Raw genomic sequence first — 25,499 nt, 5'->3', positions numbered from 1 at the left:
GAGTAACATAAATTCTACTCATTACTGATGCAGAGCAGAACTCCGACATATAGTTAGCAGAGTGAAAACTTACGTTGCAGGATTCCCAAAGAAATAGACCAGAGGCAATTCATATTTCACCCAGCAGAGCTTTACTGCTACTTAAGGCAAATAAGCGTAATGGTCACAAATCCAATACATTCAGGATTCGCACTGTCCATAAGAAATCCAGTTGCAGCAGACTTTAACTTACAATAACTTACAATAAGACTAAAACCTTAACACTAAGCGTACTATATACAGAACACTACACCAGAAGGAAAGAGAAAGTGAAACTCTGGTTCCTTCTGGCCCTACTTTTATAGTCAGCATGACCTTGACGGAAAGACATTGAACAGAACCAGTTTAAGCCCGCTGTACTCAACTTCTCTGAAGGAATAACCCAAACATCATGAACCTTCTGCTTGTTTCTAGGCAGAATAGAAACTTAGATGTCAGGTAGAAACTTCCAGCTTGCACCAGTTTCTCTCACACACAGAAGCTTCCATAACCTTCTTGAATTAATTAAAATAGGAAAGATCTCTACACGTCAGATCAATACTTTCTGTACCAAGAAATGCAAACTGAGAGGGAGGCGGGACTATAACATTTATGCCCTGCTTGTAAACTTCCTAGAAACTTGTCGCTGGTTGAGACCAGATTGCTAGACTACATGGAGCCTTGGTTTGATTCCATAGGCTTATAATGCCGTTCTCAGAAAAGAAGAGCCAATTCACACTACATCAGTAAGCCTGTTTATTGCGTGTACATCATTGTTTGTAATGACAAACACAACAAAGTGTAAAAGGGAGCTTATTCGGCATATATGGGGAGCCACAGCCAAATGCTCTCATTTTTTCAAAGCATCTCCCCATCAACCTGAGCTGCTTTGAAAACACAAGAGTTGATAACAAGGAAAGGAGAGGCAAGGGTACTGAAGGATGAATGTATTTAGGCTTCACTCCAGTTGCAGATGCAGACTGACAGGCTTATCAAAAGGCTTCATAGGAAAAGTGGGTTATGAGAAGGGATTTGAAGGAAGAGAGAGAGAGAGTTGGTGGTCTGGGAGGGACTTGCCAGGCATTAACTTTAATAATAAGTAAACATGTAACGTCTATCTGTGTCTTACAGAAAACTAGCAGTCATGTACAGCTTGGGGTTGTGCATAATCCTGCATCGAAAATAACTGAAGATAACACTGTCATTGCAAGGGCAATCTTGGCAGCTTTTCTAACGCAGAAAAATGCTAGTCTGAAAAACTTCCTCGGTCGGATTCTAAAAGAGGACACGGCAAGATCTCTTGCTACGGGAACTAAAATCAAGACACTTCTTGTTCCGGTTAGTAGTTTTATACTCCCTTTACTCTCTTCGCATTTGCTGAATGTACAAGACGGCGAAGTAATTTTAAAGGAGGGCCCTCTTCAGTTGGTGCCGTTGCACTGTGAATTCAAGGAGAAACTGATTTAAGTGTTTGGAAGTGCTGTTGCCAGGCTGGATTTGACACCCAGTCTCTCTTTGGGGGAGATGTTTTAGCTTTTCTGACCTGGGAGACATCTTGTTACTTTTCTGTTCTAGGGCATGAATAACGATGCGTTTGAGAAGAAGTACAACACGATAGGCGTCGATGTAATTCAGGCTCACCAGGTGTTTTGTCGAGAGGTTCTTAAGCTGCTTCCTGGACAAATGGCTGTTGTTAGTAATGGCAGGGTAAGTAAACAAGTAAACTCATTGGTAGGACGAACTTCACTCAGCTTATCGAGAAAGCCCAGCTCTTGCTCTTTTCTCATCTCACTGGCATCTTCTTATCCACCATTCCAAACCAGCAGTAGCGAACCTCTGGTTGTGGGCCTCATTTGGCACAGAAGGGTCCTAGTTTTACCTACAAGGTCCTAATCTTCCCCAAACCAGACCCGCATGCCCTACACCTGATGTCATATATAAGGGTTTGCAGGAAGATCTGGCTCCTTTCTGTAAGCAGACACTGCTGAACGGCTGATGGTTGGTGTCTTCAAACCTCTGAGCCTTTACTCACAGAGTTTCATTTCATATCACCCAAAGGACAGCATTTCTCCTGGTGTCCCAGTTGCATTATTGAAACGTCCTGCAGGGGTTGAGGGAGGTCAGGATTCAGGCTGCTGGCTGGATCCACTTCTCCACCCAAACACATTATACTTGGGCTTGGGGTCCTATTTATTTTTATTTATTTATTGAATTTATATACCGCCCTATACCCAGAGGTCTCAGGGCAGTTCACAGAACAAGGTCAACATAAAAACCACAATATATGTAATCAAAATAAAAACAACAACCCAATAACACCCCCCGCCAAAAAAAGAGCCACATTCTAAAAGGGCATAGGATGTCAATCAGATCAACCAAAGGCCTGGTTAAAAAGGAACAATTTTGCCTGGCGCCTAAAGATGTATAATGAAGGCGCCAGGCAAACTTTGCTGGGGAGAGCACTGCACAGACAGGGAGCCACTGCAGAGAAGGCCCGTTCTCGTGTTGCCACCTTCTGGACCTCTCGGGGAGGAGGCACACAAAGAACGGCTTGAATGGGTCTTCGCCACTCCAGCTAAGCCCTTCATCTGAATGAAGCTAGCCAGGTGACTGGGAATGGCCTCTGGGACCACATAACACCGGTCCTGAGAGATCTGCACTGGTTCCCAGTACGTTTCCAAGCACAGTTCAAAGTGTTGGTGCTGACCTTTAAAGCCCTAAACAATCTTGACCCTGTATACTTGAAGGAGCGTCTCCACCCCCGTCGTTCTGCCCGGACACTGAGGTCCAGCTCCGAGGGCCTTCTGGCGGTTCCCTCACTGTGAGAGGTGAGGTTACAGGGAACCAGGCAGATGGTCTTCTTGGTAGTGGCGCCCGCCCTGTGGAACGCCCTCCCATCGGATGTGAAGGAAATAAGCAGCTATCTTATCTTTAAAAGACATCTGAAGGCAGCCCTGTTTAGGGAAGTTTTTAATATTTAATGCTGTATTGTTTTTAACACTCGATTGAGAGTCGCCCAGAGTGGCTGGGGAAACTCGGCCGGATGGGCGGGGTATATATAATTTTTTTTCCTTCTCCTTCTTCTTCTTCTTCTTATTGGTTCATCCGGTCTCAGCACCCAATGGAATATAAAAAACCGAAGCTGCTGGCACAGCACCATTTACTTCTGACTTCCTTGCCTCTTCGCAGGGAAGTGATACAATTGTATACTCACCTAGGATTCAGCAGGTCTAGGAAGGTGGTGTCAAGGTCAGCAATCGTGTAATAAATGCAGCCACCGTCTACAGTGAGATTCTGAACCAGTTTGGTTGTCCAGAATGGAAATATTTCCATGCCTGAGTGTGGAGTGGGCCTGCACAGAGTATTGGTGAACCGCCTAGCTGCCAAGGCAGCATGCTCTTGCCTCTGGATCAGGGGATCCTACCCCATGGCTGATGATGCTCCAGCACATTACACTAAAGGGGACAAGGGGAAAGAAGCACCAGTGCCATCATCACTCTCATTTTGTCATCCAGACACAATATGAAAGAGTGCATGCAAAATGCGCAGAATATAACACGCAAGTACGTCGAGTTTCACTGGCAGCTAGGTTCATTCTTGGTGCAGATGCTGGTTTGAAGCCTTGAAAAGCAAAATGTAGCATTCCTCCCCCATCCCAACCAATGTCTTAATTTGTTTGTAACAGATAATAGGCCCTCTACGTGAAAATGAACTGACCACAGAAGACTTTGACTTGTTGGAGCAAGTAACGCTAAGTAAGGCAACAGCGAAGGTCAAAGCCCTGGTCAAGGAAATGGGTGTTGGCGGTAAACGGTAATATTTCATTCAATTTTTTTTATATTAAAATATTTTTGTGGGGTTCTCTTGGATTGTAGCTAGAGCTTTCCTCACTAGCCAAGGCAATGCGACTTTGGACGTTCACTCCTTTAGATCCAAATCAACTTGACAGTTTGCTTTGAGTTTTAACGTCTTTTGAAAGCCTTCAGAAAGTTATGGTGACACTTCCTGGTATATATTTTAGGGGGTAAATATAGCTGATTGTTTGCCTTGAGGGAAAAAACCTTTTCTTCTTTTCTTTAGCGGCAGTAATTTAGCAATGAAAGTGAGCGCGCTTCTTTCTTCCTTGCCTAAAAGTGATGTCCGCCGAGATATTGCCTTTCTCAAAGAGAAGCACAGGTAAAAAGCCTCTAAATTGTTGCGTGTTAGTTTTTGCCACAGTGCATTCGTCGTTGTGAAATCTGAGTGATACGTAAGATGTTTCAATACTTAATTAAACATTTTTAGCACTTGATTTATTATGTGTACAGGCAATGAACAATCCACACATATACCCAAGAACAGAACTTGATCTAAAAACTTGCTATCTAAGACCATAGTTGATTTAATTGTTCAGAGCTGAAAATAAATGTTCTTGATCCTGCTTTTAGCATTCATTTATCTCTGCTGATCAGGCATGTGTGGATAGGCTCACATGGTCAAAACCCCAAAGACAGTGCACAGGAATGGGGGGGGGGGTTTATCAGCAGAGCCCTGAGGTTTGCAGAAGTACATAAAAACTGGTGGTAAAATAGACCTCAAGGGGGACTCCCCCCCCTGCAAAAAAATAATCATCAGAGTCCATGAAATGCTGACTAACTATTGGCAGGGGAATTGGATGGGAGGGGGAATGAAGGACAGGATCACGGACTGCGCAAAACACTAAAACAGGAACACTTCAAGCTGCAACATTTTGTTGTGGGTTTCACTTGATGTATTTAATAATCACATCAGTCAGAACTCTTATGAAGCCTGGCTTTTAGAAATGGATAAACTGCTACATTCTGACATGCCTTAATGACTGGAGTTTGGGGGATTTCTCTGTTGTTTTGTAATTATTAATTATGTGTGTGGCAACTGAGATTAAGTCACTTTCTTTAGTTTGTCCCAAATTCTTCAGTTCGGAAACCTGTTTATATTGTCGTTCTGCTTTTAAGTCATATCCCATCACTTCAAGAAATACTTTAAAAGTCTTTTTTCCTGTGCTTTGTAATTGCTTGATGTAAACCTCCACTTGACACAATATTTTTCTCTGGAGATAGTTCATGCTGTGTGTTATGAAGCAATGAGATATCTGTTGAACCAGAGCATGCTTTCTAAAAATACAAAAGGGTTATATTATAAAATTCCAGTGTATGCCCTCCCTACAAATCATACTTGCCCTTTTATATACCTTGCTCAACACTGGGTGTGTTTACTCCCCACAGTGTACTAAAGATAGATCCAGAGCAGAAAAGCGAACCCTTCTTTGACGTTGTTGGCATTGTAGACCCGTTGTCGAGAGAAGCACAGAAGCTGTCACATTTACTGATTGTAAGATCATATTGATTTCTTGTATGCAATTCCAGCTTTGTGATTTAGTTAAGACCTGTGTAGAATGCTGGGGAGAGAGAGAACAAATCAGCTTCCAATCCTCATTTGACCATGAAATTTACTGGGTGACTTTGGACAACTTCTCTCTTTTATGCTAACCTCCTTCATAAGATGATTATGTATATATGTACGTTTCCGAGCACAGTTCAGAGTGTTGGTGCAGACCTTTAAAGCCCTAAGTAGCTTCAGTCCTGTATACCTGAAGGCGTGTCTCCACCCCCATCGTTCTGCCCGGACACTGAGGTTCAGCTCCAAGGGCCTTCTGGCGGTTCCCTCACTGCGAGAAGTGAGGTTACAGGGAACCAGGCAGAGGGCCTTCTTGGTAGTGGCACCTGCCCTGTGGAATGCCCTCCCAGCTGATGTCAAGGCAATAAACAACTCTCTGACTTTTAGAAGACATCTGAAGGCAGCCGTGTTTAGGGAAGTTTTTAATGTTTGATGTTTTATTGTGTTTTTAATATTCTGTTGAGATCTGCTCAGAGTGGCTGGGGAAACCCAGCCAGATGGGCAGGGTATAAATGTTGTTGTTGTTATATGTAGCATGGGGGAATATTCAATTTGAGGTGGATTTAGGGCAATGAAACCACTTCTGTTGCACTTGGGTATGGTGTGAGAAGTTGCAAACAAATAAATTTATATGTATGATGAAAGTGTCTGGAATTACGTTGTTGCCCCATGCAAATTGCTGTGCTTAATTCTGGATAGGGCAAAATCCCACACAAAACAATTTCGTTAATACGAGAATTGTTTCTGTTAGTTCCTTGGTCAGGTTGTCAACATGAAACTGAGGCTGTTTATGAACTGTAGATTCAAGCTGTCAGAGGCGCCTTTGAAAAGGTAAGTAGCACGTGAAGTTTATTAATGAAATGTGCCCCATAATATGGTTCCCACTTAGAAGTAGTTGCCTTGCCTAATGACTTTACTCATTAGGCAGTGAGTATTCCACAATCTTCTGCTAGTCTCATTTACGTTTTCCCACTCTGCTGCTTCTCGATTGCAACTTTCCTTCTCTCCAAATCTTCCTTTCTTTCTGTTTGGAATTACTGTGAGTAATTTTGCAAGTATTGCCACAAATACTTGATCTTCCAGTCCTTTCATGTACCCAGGCATTAACACCCACTTCCTGCTTCTCTGAATTTTTAAATAAATGTGCACATTGGTTGACTGCACTCTGTTAGAAACATGCTTAGCATAAATGCAGCAACTCGTCGCTTGGTGCTGGTGCTTATAAAACATTAGTGGGTATTAATGCAGAAAAATGGTCCTTTAAGCAAAGTATATCCTCATAGAAAGAGAGCTTATAATTGTAATCACTTTATAATTGGAATCGCTTATCAGAGCTCATCATATTACCATTTATTTATCATTTTTGCTGTATTTGCTTTCTGCCGTGTAACCAACAGCCAGGAAGCCCTTTCCTTTTGCCAAAATAATTAGATCATTTGTTACAATATTATGAGTTTTCTGTGACTTGTATTTGCTTTCTCCCAGGCATAAAATGGGTTCTGGGCAGGAAAATTAATCATTGTGTGCCTCATGTTTTTGAAGGGCTTGTTCACTTGCCCTATATAATAGGGCTGTCGCATTCAGCTGGCTAATGCTGGCGTCCTGAGTTGCGTGTTCTGTTTTTCAAAGGGCTGGTAACACCGGCCGCGTTCTTGGCACGTGTTGACAGTGAAGAGAATGTGTTTGTTGAGGGCTCGGCTGGTAATTGTGCCACAGGAATCCGACCTGAGCTAGAAGAACTATAAAGCCTGTGGAAATTAAAAATAAAGAAAGGGTGTGAAAGATCTCCTACACTGTCTTGTCGCGTGTGGATTAGCTGCTTCAAAAATAGCAGCATTTGCGTGCTCGGCAATGATGAATGTATAAAATGGGATCAGAGGATTCGAAGGTGTTTTTAAAAAGTTGTTATGCAAACTTTTCAGTTGCATCTTGCTCTTCCTTTCCTGCTCTTTTCCCTTTAACATTGACATTTGTATCCTTGCCGTAGTTTTTATCGTTTTGTTCTGGAGCCCGAACTTGTTTCAGGGGCAAGTGGTTCCTTTCCTCTTGCACCGGGAGCAAACTTCTTTGAAATGCCAGAATCCCCTCTCCTGACCCTCAACATGATCACTCCAGAAAGCTGGCTGGTTGAAGCGGTGAACAGTTCTTACGACCTTGATAACATTTATTTGAAAGATGTAAGTACTGTTTTCTAAACATACGCGTAGGAATTGCACAATTCATGACCGACAAATTAATAATTCTCCCCTCCCTTTACAAAAACATTCAGGATTTGTGTTTTATTTAGGACTTGCAGGCCAAAAATGCCTCAAGAAAAATAACATGATAAATGTTTGCCCTGTTTCAGATACATTTAGTTGCAATCAGATAGATAAATCAGGTAGATTTAGTGACAAAAGAAGATTTTGAATGTGTACTAAGCATGAAACCAAGAAGGAGCGGAAGCCATAACTTGATGTGTGAATGTTTTTAAATAGTGAATTGTTCTATTTTCAAACTTTACAGCATACCTAAAGGTTTGCAGTTGCACTGTATGCCTTTACGGTGTAAATTCTGGGTCTGTTTTTCTATAGCTCATCATAGACTGTTTTTGAAACACTTGCCTGACAGTATAAGAAGTTTTGTATTGGTGGTAGAACGAGTTGGTGGCAATAAACCAGGAGTCCTGCTGAGTTACACACATTTATGTATTTTGCCTCTCCTTATATTACAAAGAACATTGCTTTGTTTCCATTATTTTGGCATGGGTTTATTTTTGCCTAAGGATGAGTATTTTTGTATTCAATGATTTTGTAAGAGTACCGTAGCTTCCTCATCCTAACTGTCTAGCCACTAATGGCTAACAAGCTTAGGTATTTGCAAATACTTGGACTAGCTTAGGGCCCCACCAAAATGAAAACGTGACAGGGGATTTTGGACTAATCACTTTTTAGGCAGGGTCCATCTAGGTCTAAAACAATAAAGCTAACATCTGGGAACCCTGAAGGACATGGAGTCAGCCCTGTTGTGCAATTCATTTTTAATATATTTGGACGAAGAGTAGTAAATAAGGAAAGCTACCACTGAAATTTGCTGCATTGGCATACAGTGCCAAAAAGCAGTAGAGGAATGGCCCTTAGCTCAGTAGTAGAAGGTTCCTAGCATCCCCAGGTAGCATCTCCTGTTAGAGAACCCTGTCTAGAAGTCCTGGAGAGCTTCTGCCAATCAGTGTAGAGAATACTGAGCTAGATGAACCAATGATCTGACTCAGTACAGTGGTACCTTGGTTCTCAAACTTAATCCATTTTGGAAGTCCATTCCAAAACCAAAGCGTTCCAAAACCAAGGCGTGCTTTCCCATAGAAAGTCATGCAAAACGGATTAATCCATTCCAGACTTTTAAAAAACAACCCCTAAAACAGCAGTTTAACATGAATTTTACTATCTAACGAGACCATTGATCCATAAAATGAAAGCAATAATCAATGTACTGTAGTATAAAATAAATAAGGCAGTATTGTATATGATAAAAATTAAAATTACATTTTTTTTTCTTACCTGCACTGATGATAGGCCATTGTTTGGATGGGGGGCTTTTATCCATTTCCGCAGTCACACAATCAAATCAATCAGTAGCTCAACTATGTTCCACAGTCACAAAAACAAATTAACCAAAAAAGCCTCAAAAACAAAAATGTAAAATAAATAGCAAAAACAAACGCCCCAAACTTAACCCGTTCCTGAAGGCCATTTGACTTCTGAAATGTTCAAAAATCAAGACGCAGCTTCTGATTGGTGCAGGCACCTCGGAAACAATAGCTGACAGCCGCATCAAATGTTTGGCTTCTGAAAAATGTTCGAAAACCAGAACACTTCCAGGTTTTCCCCGTTTGGGAACCAAGGCGTTTGAGAACCAAGGTACCAATGTATACAGCGGCACCCCATGTTCCCAGCTTCTTAAGAGAAGCAAACTCCCTAAAAGAAGCATAATGAATTCTGGGTAAAAAACTGAATGTCAGTTGAAAATCGTAGCTGCTGCAAAATTAATTAATTATTGGACAGCTGGGGGAAGGGACCCTTTCCCCTCCTTCTGCCTTATTAGAAAGGACAGAGCTTAAATACAGTGGAAGCAAGGTTGAATCAGATCTAATGCCTTCAGTAAGACTAAGCCTTCTGCACAGGTCCATAGCCAAAATGTTTGACTATCCATATATGCCTCCCACCCTCTAATTTCTGGAATTCTAAACCAACGAAATTGTGCGTTTTCACAGGTTGAGAGTGTTGTTTCAGCAGAGTATGAGCTGGAGTATTTGTTGCTTGAAGGACATTGTTTTGATGTAGCCACTAGACAGCCAACTCACGGACTGCAGTTCACTTTGGGAACTAGGAAAAATCCTGTTAAAGTTGATACCATTGTGATGGCCAATCTGGTAGGTTCTGGCTAAGCCTGGTGAGGGAATACTTTATTTGACCAAATGCTTATTATTGCCTACCTAAACACAACTGGCCCATTATTATTTGATTCTTTTATTCTTTTGGGCCCAGAAATGATGGTTAATTACAGTGGTGCCTCGCAAGACGAAATTAATCCGTTCTGCGAGTATCTTCGTCTAGCGGTTTTTTCGTCTTGCGAAGCAACCCTATTAGCGCTATTAGCGGTTTAAAGGTAAAGGTAAAGGTACCTCTGCCCGAACGGGCCAGTCTTGACAGACTCTGGGGTTTGTGCGCCCATCTCACTCAAGAGGCCGGGGGCCAGCGCTGTCCGGAGACACTTCCGGGTCACGTGGCCAGCGTGACAAAGCTGCATCTGGCGAGCCAGCGCAGCACACGGAACGCCGTTTACCTTCCCGCTGGTAAGCGGTACCTATTTATCTACTTGCACCCGGGGGTGCTTTCGAACTGCTAGGTTGGCAGGCGGTTAGCGGTTTAGTGGCTATTAAAGGCTTAGCGTCTTAGCTGCTAAAAGGCTATTAAAGGCTTAGCGGCTTAGAAAAAGGGGGGGGAGCGAAAAAAAATCTCAAGACTCGCAAGACATTTTCGTCTTGCGAAGCAAGCCCATAGGGAAATTCATCCTGCGAAGCGCATTGAAAAACGGAAAACCCTTTCGTCTAGCGGGTTTTCCGTCTTGCGAGGCATTCGTCTTGCGGGGCACCACTGTATAACGGTACATATGGCTGTTTCAGACAAGCTGAAGATTTTGCTTCGGCTTTTGACTTACTACAGCTTAGTGTTGCATCTGAACACGAATGGACTGCTGTTAATCTTAACTATGGTTTATTAAAACATGTCAACTTCCTAACATGGTTATGTCATGTTTTTTGTGAGCTATAGTTAAGTGTGACCACAGTTTAGAATATAGATCCTGCATTGCAGTGGATGACCCTTGGTGTCCCTTCGAACTCTACAATTCTGTGATCCTATGACCCAACACTAAACCGTTTAATAAAAAATGGAATGGAAGCTTCTAATCTTCTATTTGTGGTTGCAGCAGCAGATTTTTTTTTTTTAAGGGGTCAAGGATTTCATGAACTTGAGGTTCCTACAGACTTATTCTACATGCAAATACAGGGGCAATAGCAGAAAAATGCTATTTTCAGGTCACTGTCCCATGATAGTATGTAGGATGTGGTGTCATGAGTAGAATTTTCCCAGAGGTTCTAAGTCAGGCATGGCCAAACTTGGCCCTCCAGATGTTTTGGGACTGCAATTCCCATCACCCCTGACCACTGGTCATGTTAGCTAGGGATGATGGGATTTGTAGTCCCAAAACATCTGGAGGGCCAAGTTTGGCCATGCCTGTTCTAAGTGATCTTTACAGTTCTATAAAGGGGCCATGATTAATGTTAACACTGCTTTATTTAAAACAAACCAGCTTGATCAACCATAGTTTGAAGTTGGCTTGTTCCAAAAACTATAACCGCTGGTTGTCAGATTTAGACAATGTGACTGGCTGTAGGCCAACTAAAATAGAGGTGAGCTTCCAAACTCTGCTTCCGGGACTACACTCGGGGAGGAAGAACAGGCAAATCTGGGGGCAGGCTAGGCTTTGTAGAACACAGCCACTGTTTACAAAGAAAGTGTTCCACCCTCCTGCTTTCAAAGCAATATTTTCATTTTGTTTTGTTTTTCCCCCTTGTAGGGTTATTTTCAGTTGAAAGCAAATCCAGGTGCTTGGATTTTGAGACTACGTGAAGGAAGATCCGAAGAAATCTACCAAATATATAGGTAAGTCATAACATGACATTTGCTAATGGTGTGGCGGTCACTGGAACTACTGCAGAGAAACATTCAGGCGGCAGCTAAAAAAGCCAATGCAATTCTGGGCTGCATCAATAGGAGTATAGCATCTAGATCAAGGGAAGTAATAGTGCCACTGTATTCTGCTCTGGTCAGACCTCACCTGGAGTACTGTGTCCAGTTCTGGGCACCACAATTCAAGAAGGACACTGACAAACTGGAACGTGTCCAGAGGAGGGCAACCAAAATGGTCAAAGGCCTGGAAACAATGCCTTATGAGGAACGGCTAAGGGAGCTGGGCATGTTTAGCCTGGAGAAGAGGAGGTTAAGGGGTGATATGATAGCCATGTTCAAATATATAAAAGGATGTCACATAGAGGAGGGAGAAAGGTTGTTTTCTGCTGCTCCAGAGAAGCGGACACGGAGCAATGGATCCAAACTACAAGAAAGAAGATTCCACCTAAACATTCGGAAGAACTTCCTGACAGTAAGAGCTGTTCGACAGTGGAATTTGCTGCCAAGGAGTGTGGTGGAGTCTCCTACTTTGGAGGTCTTTAAGCAGAGGCTTGGCAACCATATGTCAGGAGTGCTCTGATGGTGTTTCCTGCTTGGCAGGGGGTTGGACTCGATGGCCCTTGTGGTCTCTTCCAACTCTATGATTCTAACACAACTCTGTTCATTCTACTGTTTGCAACAGTCTGACTAGGTGTTTTGCTCCTTGCGTCTTCTGAAGGAATGATGTTCACCAAACCGTCCTGGTTCAAAGAGAACCCTATGGAAGAATTCACATTCTTCTCACTTCATCTGAATTGGGAATTTGGCAGTCTTAACAGTACAGTCCCAGGCTACAAGACTTAGGAATGTTACATGAGTACAGTGTCTTACTGCAAAAAGGTTTAAAATCACAGGAATAAAAATTCTGTAACGGGTATAAACAGGGAGTTTAACATCCTTAGCATCCTCGTTTTTTTAAATAAGGAAAGATAATTTCAGAAATGGGGTAAATTAAAAGAAACAAACATATGCAGATTTGCTTACTCGTTTATTTTATGTTGCAGAGTTCAGCTTTTCTTGGTACAGAATTTGGGCTTATTATTTAAAGCACATGCATAACCACCGTGCAATTGACAAAGAAGTGCACTAAATCCGATAGAATTTGTTGGAATTAAACATAACAGTAGGCTGGTATCTGGATGCACTAAACGATCTGTTTTTTAAAAAAGAAATACATTGGTATTCAGGTTGCTAACCTCCTCCTTGAAATTATCTTTTTTAAAAAAAAAAAAAGCTCCTTTGCTATTTAGACATTTACGGTGACACTATTCATGATGGCGATCGTCATTTTGAAGCAGCTGCACCTGTAAGGCAGAATTTCTTATGCAGTGTAGCTATGGATGACGCCAGATCTAAATTTGGCATCTCTCAAGTGACAAGATTTCAGTCTAATTATTATGATTCATTTGCAGTTCAATCCAGTGCTTCTCTATTTATAGTGCTGTCAGGCACTGCAGGGCTTGGATCAGGAACCCTGCAGGTCAGAGACAGGTTTGCTACTGCCTGCACCATTTGGGCTGCTGAACTCCACAAATGCTGGTGGTCAGGGGAATATTTGACAAAAGAAGCAGAACTCTTTCAAACAATGGCTTCAGCTGAGGGTAGATGGCTATCAAAGAATTCTGTGTTTGAGGGGTGATTACAATAACATTTAGAGATTAAATTGCTCATTCTTTAAATTGATATCCCTACATCTGTAAATTTGTTCCTTATTATTGTCCTGGATCTTAGGCAAGTCAATTGGCACTTTTGTAAAAATAAAAATCAACAACTTTTGGGGTTTCCTGGTTTATACTTTGTGAAATATGGCAACCCTATTATTGTTGTTTAAATCCTGACCCTGTCTATTGATAGCTTTTTATTGTTTTGTACATTTGTACTAGAAGAGTAGGATAAAAATGCTCTAATAATGAAAGACGGTAAATATGTGTCTACTCAGAAGTAAGTTCCACTGTGTTCAATGGGTCTTACTTTCAGGTAATTGTATGAAGGATGCTGGCTTGGAAAATAAAATAAAGCAATAAACTGGGGTTTCTGGAATCCAGATTCTGAGCAATTTATCTTAAAGCTGGGTAGGTTTCCTGAAATATGTGTTGATATTACATTAATCAAGAGACGTGGGTGGTGTTGTGTTTCATCTCTCACATCAGCCCCAAGCTTTTTAATGGATTTTTTAAATAAGTGAACCTGCCATTGTTTAAAAGATGTTTAAAAATAAGCGAACCCTTTGACAGTGATGCTCTGTAATCAAGCGACGCTCCTTCCCAAAAGTAATGCAGCTCTCTTAAGCTCAGTGTTATAAATGATTGAACGTTTAAAAAGTGGTAAGATTTTAGAAGGAGATACCATATTGTTGTTCTCAAATTGAAGGCTGTACAAATAATATGAATTCATGAATTGAAGTCATGGGGGGGTGTATTTTTTGTCTCCTTTTGTTACCAAACCCGGGACCCCAGCTGCAGCCGATGACATGGGTGTTACCTTCAGTGCTGTTTGTCAAACTGATCATTTTGCACTGACATTTGACTATCTAAGGAACAAGATAAAAATGGGTGCTTAAACTGAAGGAACACCAGGATCTTAGGTCGTTTGGACATTTGAGTCCTTTCTATTCTCTCCCATTGCTGTCTGTGAGGCAAGGAGTCATTATGTCTAAAGGTTGTGGGGACTTCCATCTATTAGAGACCCAAGAACTACATCAAATATGTATTACAGGAATACGGTAAACAGATACAATAGAACGAGCCACAACTTTGGCTTGTGCATTCCCTCCTATCCTTGTCACAGTTGCAAGGAGGAGTTTCCATTTTTACTTAACCTCAGCTTGTTCCATTGTCTCAACAAAGAAATTATATTATTGATTGATTGAGTTTATATACCGTCCTATACCTGGAGGTCTCAGGGCAGTTCACAGCATAAAATAAAAATGTAAAACCACAATATATATAATCAAAATAAAAACAATAACCCAATAACACACCCCAAAGAAATAAAAGACCATGTTCTAAAAGGGCATAGGATGTCAAGCAGCTCAACCAAAGGCCTGGTTAAAAAGGAACAATTTTGCCTGGTGCCTAAAGATATATAATGAAGGCGCCAGGCAAACTTCCCTGGGGAGAGCATTCCACAGATGGGGAGCCACTGCAGATAAGGCCCGTTCTCGTTTTGCCACCCTCTGGACCTCTCAAAGAGGAGGCACACGGAGGGCCTCAGAAGTTGATCTCAGGGTCCGGGTAGGTCCATATGGAAAGAGGCGGTCCTTGAGGTATTGCAATCCTGAGTCATTTAAGGCTTTATACATCAAAACCAGCACTTTGCATCGGGCCAGGAAACTAATTGATAGCCAGTGCAGTCAGACCAGGATCGGTGTAATATGCTGAAACCATCTTGCTCTGGTGAGCAACCTGGCCGCTGAATTCTGCACTAGCTGAAATTTCCGAACCATTTTCAGAGGCAGCCCTATGTATAACGCATTGCGGTAATCTAACCTTGAGGTTACCAAAGCATAGATAACAGTAGTTTGGCCATCCCTGTCCAGATAGGGGCATAGCTGGGCAAACTGTAGTTAAGATTAACTATGTCTTGCGTGAAACAAGCCATCTACAAACCGTTAACACTAACCGTAGTTCAGGGTTCAGAGAACACACTAAAATGTGGTTAATGAAAATGGCAAGTGAACAGTTATGAATTCTTCATCATAGCTGCACTGAATGAGTGTGTGAGCCCAATGGTTTGCTGCAGCTTGTTCCTTCCATGCTGTCGCTAAATGTTTGGTGAACAACTGCCTAATTTCCTATGGTTGTGCAAATCCTGGAGCCAGAAAAAGGAGTGGGGGAAATGGTAGGGAACAGCAAACAGATGGAGCAGTGGAAGGAGAGGGGGGAACCCTCCGCAAGTGATCAGTTCAGACCTCTGACAAGGGCAATTTGTTCCCTGGCCTCCAGCAGCCTGCTGATCAGGGAGGAAAGGTGGAGATGACCCTGCCCACTTTTGGTGCTAGCCCTGCCCACCAGTAGCAAACTGCTGCTGGCAGATGACCCCGTTGGGAACACAACCCTCAACAGAAAAAGAAAGTTTCCCACCCTTGTTCCAAGCAACGGTTTAGCATTATGTCTGAACACAGTCAATGCCTAAGGCGAAACTCCTTTGTTATTTTTGCTATTGTTTTTTTTAAAATGATATTTATTACTTTTTCAACATTTTCAACACGACACTACAAACAAAAAAGAAAAGAGAAAAAACAATACAAAAACAATACAAAAACGCTACATGGACTAACAAAACAAAGCAAAAATCAACAAAAACAATTTAAAAACACCTCAAACATTTTCAATATCTTATATTTCATTCACTTATTTCCAGCATTTTCAATATCTTATATTTCATTCACTTATTTCCAGCGACCTCCTCACATCTCCCTTTTTGTATTCCACTTCTATTAATTGTTTCAGCAATTCCTTTCCATCTTACTCTGTTTTCTATCCTATAATTATCTTACCACATTCTTGCCTTATTTTTCCTTTAATTTTCTATTAATCTATTTATACCTAATTCTACTAAAGCCATATAACTTCATTCCAACATTTTTCTAACATTCCTTAATTTTACAATATTTCTATAAATAGTCTTTAAACTTTTTCCAATCTTCTTCCACCGACTCTTCTCCCTGGTCTCGGATCTTGCCAGTCATTTCCGCCAATTCCATATAGTCCATCAACTTCGTCTGCCATTGTTGTTATTTTTGCTATTGGATGCTGCATATGGTTTTTGTAATCTTATTATATTTATAGTATTGAAATGTGTGTGTGTGGGGGGGGGTTGGCATGTTTTTGTTTTGCTATGTTGTTGTTGTTTGAATTTATATACTGTGGTACCTCGGGTTACATACGCTTCAGGTTACATACGCTTCGGGTTACAGACTCCGCTAACCTAGAAATATTACCTCGGGTTAAGAACTTTGCTTCAGGTTGAGAACAGAAATCGTGCTCCGGCGGCGCGGCGACAGCAGAATACCTCATTAGCTAAAGTGGTGCTTCAGGTTAGGAACAGTTTCAGGTTAAGAACAGACCTCCGGAACAAATTAAGTACTTAACCCGAGGTACCACTGTACTGCCTATACCTGGAGGTCTCAGGGTGTTTCACAGAACAAAATCAAAATATAAAACCACAAAATATGTAATCAAAATTATAGTTTGTTACTATGCTATTGCTGTTGCTTTGAAATTGTTTTTGTGGTGTTTGCTTGAAATGCATCCTGTTACTATGTTTTAAGCTACTGTGTGTGTGTGTGTGTGTGTGTGTGTGTGTGTGTGTGGAAAAGCCACATACAAATAAAATGAATGAATTCCAGGTGCAGTTGTTAGGAACGCTTGTCTGTTCCTTTCCCTACAGAACTATAAATCTTGGTTTGGCAACTAAGCAAGCTAACCATATTGGAATATCTACATATTGGGGAGGAAATAAACAAAATGCTGTCTGTTTATGTTTGTCCGGTCTGCAGCTTGTCTTGCTTCCTAAAACAGAGTGACGTTGGATACAATTGCCAATAGATTACAACAACAAGAGAAGTTGCCTTTATTGTAAGAAGTGTTTCTGGCTGTTAGTCAATGTCTTAAAGCTGGTTTTGACATCTTCTTTTGCGGTGTGTCTGTTGGTGATATTCTAGACATGCTTGCCTTAGGAAGAATCATTCTGAAGGCTTGCTGAGAAGGGCCCAGATATTTGCAAGAGATTACCAGATAGTTTTTGGCTTCTTTTCTAAGAATGCCTTAAGCGGAGTGGGGGCTTTACTGAAACTGAATCAGTAAGTTGTCTTTTGTGCAAGAAGCCAGTCTTTTGCATGCAGAGATACTCGAGGGGAGAGATTGGTATTGGCAACTAGGCTTCAGAGACTTGGCAACAGGAGTTTTCCAAATAGCCACTTTTTGCTTTTCAGTGTGATTAGGATTATTCATTCAATGAAGGTACAACTGCATATTTTGCATTTAGAATTAGCTTTTAAAGACGCTGAGCCTGTAGCTTGTGGATAACTGATAGCTCAAGCATGGGTTTTCGTGCCAGGTGGCCTCCAGTAGATAGACTTTAGCTCTGGAACTCAGCTGTTGAGCATAATAGCACCGTATTGATTTATGCTTTGTTGAACCAACTTGCTTGCTAAATTGATATGACCTTCCCCCAAAATTTATCCTTCCGCCAGCAGCCTCTGCTGGAAGCATATAAATGTGGAAAACTTCCTAAATTAGTAAGCTGGTACAAACCATGCTGTGAACAGGCAGTTTTCATTCTCATCTGAGCAAAACATTCTACTTCTTTATGTTGTGATTAAAAAAGAAGTGGGTTTTAACTTAACTTTTCCCTCCTCCTAGGCATGAAGGAACTGATTCTTCTGAAGTTTCAGAAGAGGTTGTTGTGGTACTAAATAGTTTCAGCAGCAAAATCATCAGAGTCCAGGTATGTATGCTAATAAAAACTTATGGGAACAATTTTATGTTTCATTTCTTTCTTTTCTGTGAGGTTAGTTTGACATGGAACTTAGTACAGTCGTACCTTGGAAGTTGAACGGAATCCGTTCCAGAAGTCCATTTGACATCCAAAACATTTGGAAACCAAAGTGCGGCTTCTGATTGGCTGCACAAAGCTCCTGCAGCCAATCAGAAGCCGTGGAAGCCCCATCGGACATCCGGGTTCCAAATATGTTCACAGACCAGAACAGTCACTTCCAGGTTTGCGGCGTTTGGGAGCTAAAACATTCGAGAACTGAGCTGTTCGAAAACCAAAGTACAACTGTAATGGTGCCTGGTGGGTGCTGTCTACTGACAACTCAATTTGTTCTCATGTGTAGGTGCAGAAAAAACCTGATGAAATTCATGAAAGCCTCTTGAGTGATGGGGCAGCGGAAGAAGAGGAAGATTTCATGATTAGGTAAACTGGCTTGTTTGCATTCGGGCAAACCAGCACATTTGATTTCCCTTTTTGGGAAGAAACTTAGAAGAAACTGGGCCTTCCTCAATGAAGATGTTAAACATTATTTTATGTACAGCAGTGTGGTGTTGAATTTTGCAGTGCTGAAATTTACCATGATGGTCCCCGTAGCCATTGCCCACCCCCAGGAAAAGTCCAGAAATACAGTTTTGTTGATCATGCATATCTTCAAAAGCAGCACTGCATAGTACAATATCAATTTTATTAGGAACAACTGATGCAGAAAGTTTCTTCACTGTGGACATTATTTGGGGCATTTATTACTCCATTCTTCAGGCTCCCAGAACAAGTAGCAAAGATTTTTGAATGGGCAGAATGATAACACAGGGACATTAAAATCAGCAGAGCAGCCAGAGTGTATTACTTCCAGCCAGACCAGGAAAGAAAGAACAGTTTTAAAATGTGAAGATTTAAAAAGAGAGCCAAGGTGCTAGAGGTGGTTAGAGTTGGGGCAGGAGAACGAGGTTCAAATTGCCACTTGGCCATGAACTTCACTGGAGGAAAGAAGTTCATAGAGGAAAGAAGTCCTTGGAGGAAAGAAGGGATAAAAACATATTCAATAAAATTTAAAAGTCCTGGACAAATAATAATTTTGTTCACATGTTACTGAAAATACGTTAAATTCAGCAGCAGCCGAGTCCTCCCCTGGCGATATTATTGCACGGTTTGGGCAACACAACCGAGAAGGGCCACGTCTTGGGGCAGTAAAACAGTGTTCTGCAGACTTCTCTGGGCTCTTGTGCCTTCCTCCTTTTTCTTCTTCTTTTGTCTTGATGTTCACTTTTAAATGCCAGCTGAATAATGTTCTTTTTGAAGTTCTACAGGAGGGACTCAAAAAGCAGAAAACGAAAAGAAAATGGATATGTTAAATATCTTTTCTGTTGCTTCCGGCCATTTGTACGAACGGTTTTTAAGGTAACTGATTCTTTTCGTTGTTGTATTTTAGGATAGGATTGTGTTTTTCCTCTGTATTTTAACTTTGAAAGTGGAGTGAAGTATTTAACATGGAGCTTTTGAGTGCTGGGGGCAGGTTGCATGAGCAGTATAAGCAAGACATGTGTAGTTTAAGAGGCTTGTTACTGGATTTTTTATTTTCAGTTGTAAAGATCTCAAATATAAAGTTACCTTCCGGCATCTCTGTGGCAATGTTTTGCTGTGCATATGCTAATATGTTAACCAATAAGATTTTCCCCCCTCTCTCCAGAATAATGATGCTCTCAGTTCTGCGCCACACCAAGACACCGGTTAAATTTTGGTTTCTGAAAAACTATCTGTCACCAACATTTAAAGTAAGTACACACTTATCTCCCTGTTAATTAAAAACTTTTGCGAGCCATGAAAATAATAGCAGACTCTTGTTAGCAGAAAGATGTCAGTATTTTCAGATCACAAATCAGAACTTATATATAGTAACATCAGCATGCATTTTTCAACTTTAAAATGTGACCTTTGTCTAGATGGCCTTTGAGAGAGACATTCGTCATCATTGTCTGTGCTTTCAATTCTGTCAGGTCAATTTGTAACTTTTAAAACTCTTCCTTGAGTAAAATCCAGTTCTGAGCAGCTTTATTTCACAAAAGGTTTGGTAACTTGAAAGTGTCTCATTGCAGCTAACAAGATCTGGTTCTTCTATGATTCTTAACTATAGAGCAGGAAACGATGGATCAGGGCCACTTATTACATAATAGGCCGATGCCTGAACTGCAGTTTAAGACTGAGCCGTGGGATCACAAATGTTCCCTTCGGTCACAGTTAAGGGGTACATCAACATCGTAGCTAAGTGCAGTTAACACTACACTTTTTTAAAAAAAAAAAGGTTTTATGTATTTTTATTTTGTACTTTTCAAGTTTATACATTTCACTAATTTTATACATTTCACTAATTTTACAATTATTTTCTCATTGCAAAACTTCCTTTCCCCTCTTTCTACAGTTCCGTAAATTTGTTTTTAATATCTTCTGCATATCCAAATTAACTTTATTTGCTCATTTATTCATCTCTTTTAAATATATACTCTTATGATACTGCAGGTTATTACAATAATCCTGCCAGTGTTTTTATCTGTTTATAATTTATCTGTATTCTTTTATATATTAAAAAAATGTTATTTTGATTTCTTCTTCTTCTGGTAAGTTTTACCATTTCTGCATATTCCATAAGTTTTTGCATCCGTTCTTCATTTGCTGGGACTTCTGCTTCTTTCCATTTTGGGGCAAGTAACATTCTTGCCACTGTAGTAGCATACATAAATAAATTTCTATACATTTAGCTAGTTCTGTCCCTATAATTCCTAAAAGAAAAGCTTCTGGGTTGTTTTTTTTACAAAGGTTATTTTAAACATCCTTTTCATTTCATTATATATAATTTCCGAAACACTAGTCATATTTCAGGAAGCACATTAATTCTGCTCTGTTAATTTTTTCAAACATTTTTTACAATAATCTTCATGTCAAACAGTTGCATTGTTTCATAAATTGACTTTCCACCTGCAATTCTACAGTGTTTTTTTACTCAAACCTCACATCCAGGCAAATCTGAGCATATGTGTACCATACTTGGGAAGCATGTACTGTTAGGAGATTGCCAAGATTATCACAATATGTTGACCATCTAAATGGGGGTTGGATTGTTCTCTGACTGGTGTCTGGGATGGAATGGCTGCTAAGAAGTAGGCCATCCTTGATTTAGACATCCCCAGGGAAAAGGTGAAGCTGGGAATTGTATTTGAAGTAGTGTTTGCCTCAAGTTTCCCATGTGACCTTGACAAGTTTCTTTGGCAACAGCGTGTGTGCAACTTTCTGTCTTTTTATCTTGTAGAAAGTTATCCCTCACATGGCAAACAAATACGGATTCCAGTATGAACTTGTGCAGTACAAATGGCCCCACTGGCTTCATCAACAGGCAGAAAAGCAAAGAATCATCTGGGGTTACAAAATTCTTTTTCTGGATGTTCTCTTCCCGTTGGCTGTGGACAAAATAATATTTGTTGATGCTGATCAGGTAAAAAAGTCCAGTTTTTAAGGAAGCACAGTATGCATCTAAGACTGTTCTTGTATGCATTGGTTCAGCATGTCCCTGATATGCCTGAATGTTGTGCTTCAGGCCAGAACTGCAGTTTTGCTTGGTTAAAGTTTAACCCTAGATTGTACCATGTTAGTCCATTGAGTGGGCACATTTGAATGCTCCCTTTGATGCACAGACAGAACTAGCACATCCCGGAGAGGATTCAGAAACGTAATCCCCCTCCTGGATGATGTTTTGTGGAAGAGCTTTTGAAAGTGCAACCCCCACTTGAGTATTGGAGTTCAGGTAAAATCTTTCCCATGTTACATTGTCAATTGAGGATTCCCAGCTCTTACACTTGGCCAGGAAGTCATTGCCATCAAGGATATAGCATTCGTGACACCATTTCTGATGAAAAGGTCTGCTTGTAACGTTTTCACCCCAAGTGGGCCTTGGCATTGCTAGGGTCATGCTAGGCATCCTCTTTCAACTGGGAGCTGGGATGGAACTGCATTCCATAATGGCTTTGATTCCTGTTACCTGTGCCAGAGATGTGCGTTCAACATACAGAGTATGGTAGTTCAATTCTCAGTGATGTTCTGATGAGATGGGTGAAGAAAGCTTTGAAACACTTAAAAAGCCAACTTCTCCCCCCCCCCCGCCTTAGGTCTCTGTTCAGTTTTTCCTCTCCCCACCCCCAGTTATCACAGCTGGCCTCCTTCCTCGCTTTGCTCTTTCCCAGAATTCTGCTTCCAACCTTTAATTGGCCATGCATTCCATGATGTCATATAGAGTGTAGGCATTACATCATCCTCTCTCTTTCTCCTACTGTTTAGATCGTAAGAAGCGACTTGAAAGAACTCCGAGATATAGATTTGAAAGGAGCACCCTATGGCTATACTCCCTTCTGTGATAGCCGTCCAGAAATGGATGGCTACCGTTTCTGGAAGTCAGGCTATTGGGCTTCACATCTTGGAAAAAGGAAGTACCACATTAGGTAGGAGAACTAAACAACCCAATCTCTCTTCTCTGCAACCTCCTTTTTATAGTATGTAGAAATTAATTAAAACATTTTTTTATGCCAAAGTTCTCTATTGAATATTTCACTAAGCAGGATATCCTGAAGTACATATAGACAAAGCATGGAACCTCTATGGGTTCTTTTTATGTGTTGAGACCTTATTTTGGCATCATGTTTACCCTTCTTTTGGATACAAAGAAATGTGACCTTAATACATTGCTCTGAAACTTGTCGTTTTTATAGTGCTTTGTATGTTGTGGATCTGAAGAGGTTCCGGAAGATTGCTGCAGGAGACAGACTTAGAGGTCAATACCAAGCCCTTAGTAAGGATCCAGGCAGTTTATCCAACCTAGATCAGGTATGCTGCAACTAGTAGTGTATGTATGTCACAAAACTATTGTCTTGCTTGCTCTTGCTACAGTGACAGTAGCACAGTCAAGGAAATAAAATACATCCCTTTGCTTTTAGCATGGCATAGAGCTGTTCAGCTACTGTGTGTAACATTTTACTATTCACAATTTTCGGCTTGTATCTTGGAACTTCAGCAGCAATGTTAACTGGTGATGTGTGTTTTTTCAGGACCTTCCAAATAACATGATTCATCAGGTGTCCATTAAATCTCTTCCTCAAGAGTGGCTGTGGTGTGAAACTTGGTGCAGCGATGAATCCAAGAAAAAGGCTAAAACCATTGATCTGGTGAGCTACCTTATAATAATTCCCCTCTCCCCCAATACACATTCATAGTGAACATTTTATCTATCCTAAAGGAGAATACTGTTGCATGGTGTCTTGAAGGCAGTCCTGCTGTAAACTGTTGGATAATGAGGCATTTCTTCAATCCACACTGCAATCCACCCTATGGTAACATCAGGAGGAGGTACTGAGCACATGTACTCATTCCATGCCCTTCCTCCATTGGTGCTATGGTTTTGGGCTTGCCCATCAGAAGGCTGGCAGTTTGAATCCCCGCAACGGGGTGAGCTCCCACTGCTCCGTCCCAGCTCCTGTCAACCTAGCAGTTCGAAAGCAAGCCAGTGCAAGTAGATAAATAGGTACCACTGCGGTGTGAAGGTAAACGGCGTTTCCGTGTGCTCTGGCTTCCGTCACAGTGTCCCGTTATACCAGAAGCAGTTTAGTCATGCTGGCCACATGACCTGGAAAGCTGGCTGTGGACAAACGCCAACTCCCTCAGCCTGAAGCAATATGAGCACTGCAACCCCAGTCACCTTTGACTGGACTTAACCATCCAGGGTACCTTTACCTTTTAAAATTGAGCAGCTGAACTTTACATGTGTTTAATCTGCAAGATACAACCCGTGACTACCACCCAAGGTGTCTCAGGAAGGGAAAATTGCATAGCAACACTTTCTTGACTTTTCCAGTCGGTCACCTTTATACAGGTGTGAATGTCTTTCAAAAAGAGCATTGCTATCCAATTTTATATCTGTTCATCAGATCTCCATCTTTAAGAATCAGATTGTCTGCTGTGGACTCCCTATCAGATTCACATTCTTGTGCTTTTGGTGAAGTTGACAGAAGAGCTTGTTTGGAATGACACAGTTTTTTTAAAAAAAAGATGAATGGTGGGACTGAGGGCTCCTGGGGGGCTGGTGACAGATGGTTCTGTTTATAAAAAAGAATGCTATCCAGATGTGCAGGCTGCCTAAAGAGCAGTGATTGAAAAGCATGGCATGCTGTTCTCCAGAAATGTATTAATATGTGGAATTTTTTTTGCCAACATAATTTGTATAATGGCTGCTGATGTGTCAGCACAGCTACGATTTCTAATTCTGCTATGGAACCAGAATGGTGTGTATTTTAGGCCTTAATGTGAGTCCCGTATGGAAAACAGATACGGGAAGTGGGACAACACTGAAACCTGGGAAACATAGATTTGCTTCCCTGCTATGTCATCTCTGCCCTCCTTTGTGACGTATCCCCAGGGTTTCCTCCATTCTAAAGTGATAGCTGTAGGAGGACTGTGCCAGGTGACACTTCCGGACCATAATAACAGACCCATAATCTGTTTGTAATATTTGTATTTCAGTGTAACAATCCGAAAACCAAAGAACCCAAACTGGAGGCTGCTGTCAGGATAGTTCCTGAATGGACAGAGTATGATTCTGAAATACAGCAGCTTATAAATCAAATAAAAAAGAAGAAAACCATGAGTCAGTCTCAACAAAAAGGTGAGGTATAGAAACATTTGCTCATTAAAGACCTTTGGCGGGGGGAAGGGGGTGATAAGCAGCAAGTTCCAACATTTAATTGCCTATCAGGACTGGTGAATTTGCAACGCTGGGGTCCTCAGAACTACTGGCAGAGGAAGGGAGGGTGCTGGGGGTGCAGTCTGCCCTGGGTGTCATACCTGATGGGGGGTGACATCGCCCCCTGCTCCCCCGGGACGCTAGCTCCGCCTCTGCTCAGAACCATGCAAGGATGCCTTTATTGATACCCTTAGAGAGGCCTCATGAGTTCAGAGAGATCATTGTTTCAGAAAATTACCCTCCAACTCGTGGATGGCAATCAAACTGGCAACAAGAGTGTGCTTCACCCTCCCCAGGCCCTGTGTGTTTGCATATGCAAATAGAGAGTGCCAATGTTCCAATACAGTCCAAGTTATCTGATATTAGAATTTGAGCTGTTTGCTCTTTTCTTTTCTGGAATGAACATTACTGCCTAATAAAATCCAGAGATTCTCCAAGCCCCTGTATAATTGTCTGTGGCCCTTATTGTGAGTTAGTTCCAGAAGTAGAACCGCAAGCTCTGGAGTAACTTCTGGTTGTCTTGT

General features: G+C 41.3%; 1 protein-coding gene across 3 annotated transcripts in view; it reads left to right on the top strand.

Moving 5' to 3' along the window:
- The window catches only part of UGGT2 (UDP-glucose glycoprotein glucosyltransferase 2), an 80,701-nt gene that overhangs the window by 53,186 nt on the left and 2,016 nt on the right, over window positions 1-25,499 (top strand). For 2 of the 3 annotated variants that reach the window (XM_082218545.1, XM_082218546.1), the window contains 18 exons: window positions 1,150-1,356; window positions 1,594-1,725; window positions 3,704-3,831; window positions 4,099-4,194; window positions 5,262-5,367; window positions 6,185-6,264; window positions 7,421-7,610; window positions 9,683-9,841; window positions 11,551-11,636; window positions 18,068-18,152; window positions 18,544-18,623; window positions 19,500-19,598; window positions 19,888-19,972; window positions 21,502-21,684; window positions 22,524-22,684; window positions 22,952-23,066; window positions 23,288-23,404; window positions 24,756-24,897. In XM_082218545.1, the coding sequence (XP_082074671.1) occupies window positions 1,150-1,356; window positions 1,594-1,725; window positions 3,704-3,831; window positions 4,099-4,194; window positions 5,262-5,367; window positions 6,185-6,264; window positions 7,421-7,610; window positions 9,683-9,841; window positions 11,551-11,636; window positions 18,068-18,152; window positions 18,544-18,623; window positions 19,500-19,598; window positions 19,888-19,972; window positions 21,502-21,684; window positions 22,524-22,684; window positions 22,952-23,066; window positions 23,288-23,404; window positions 24,756-24,897 (2,251 nt within the window). Of the gene's footprint in view, window positions 1-1,149; window positions 1,357-1,593; window positions 1,726-3,703; window positions 3,832-4,098; window positions 4,195-5,261; window positions 5,368-6,184; window positions 6,265-7,420; window positions 7,611-9,682; window positions 9,842-11,550; window positions 11,637-18,067; window positions 18,153-18,543; window positions 18,624-19,499; window positions 19,599-19,887; window positions 19,973-21,501; window positions 21,685-22,523; window positions 22,685-22,951; window positions 23,067-23,287; window positions 23,405-24,755; window positions 24,898-25,499 lie in introns of those variants that run through there. The other variant, XM_082218547.1, reaches the window with a different exon arrangement.

This window comes from Podarcis vaucheri (genome assembly GCF_965113315.1).
Source record: "Podarcis vaucheri genome assembly, chromosome: 4".
Lineage (NCBI taxonomy): Eukaryota > Metazoa > Chordata > Lepidosauria > Squamata > Lacertidae > Podarcis > Podarcis vaucheri.
This window is presented reverse-complemented; position numbering and strand designations above follow the sequence as displayed.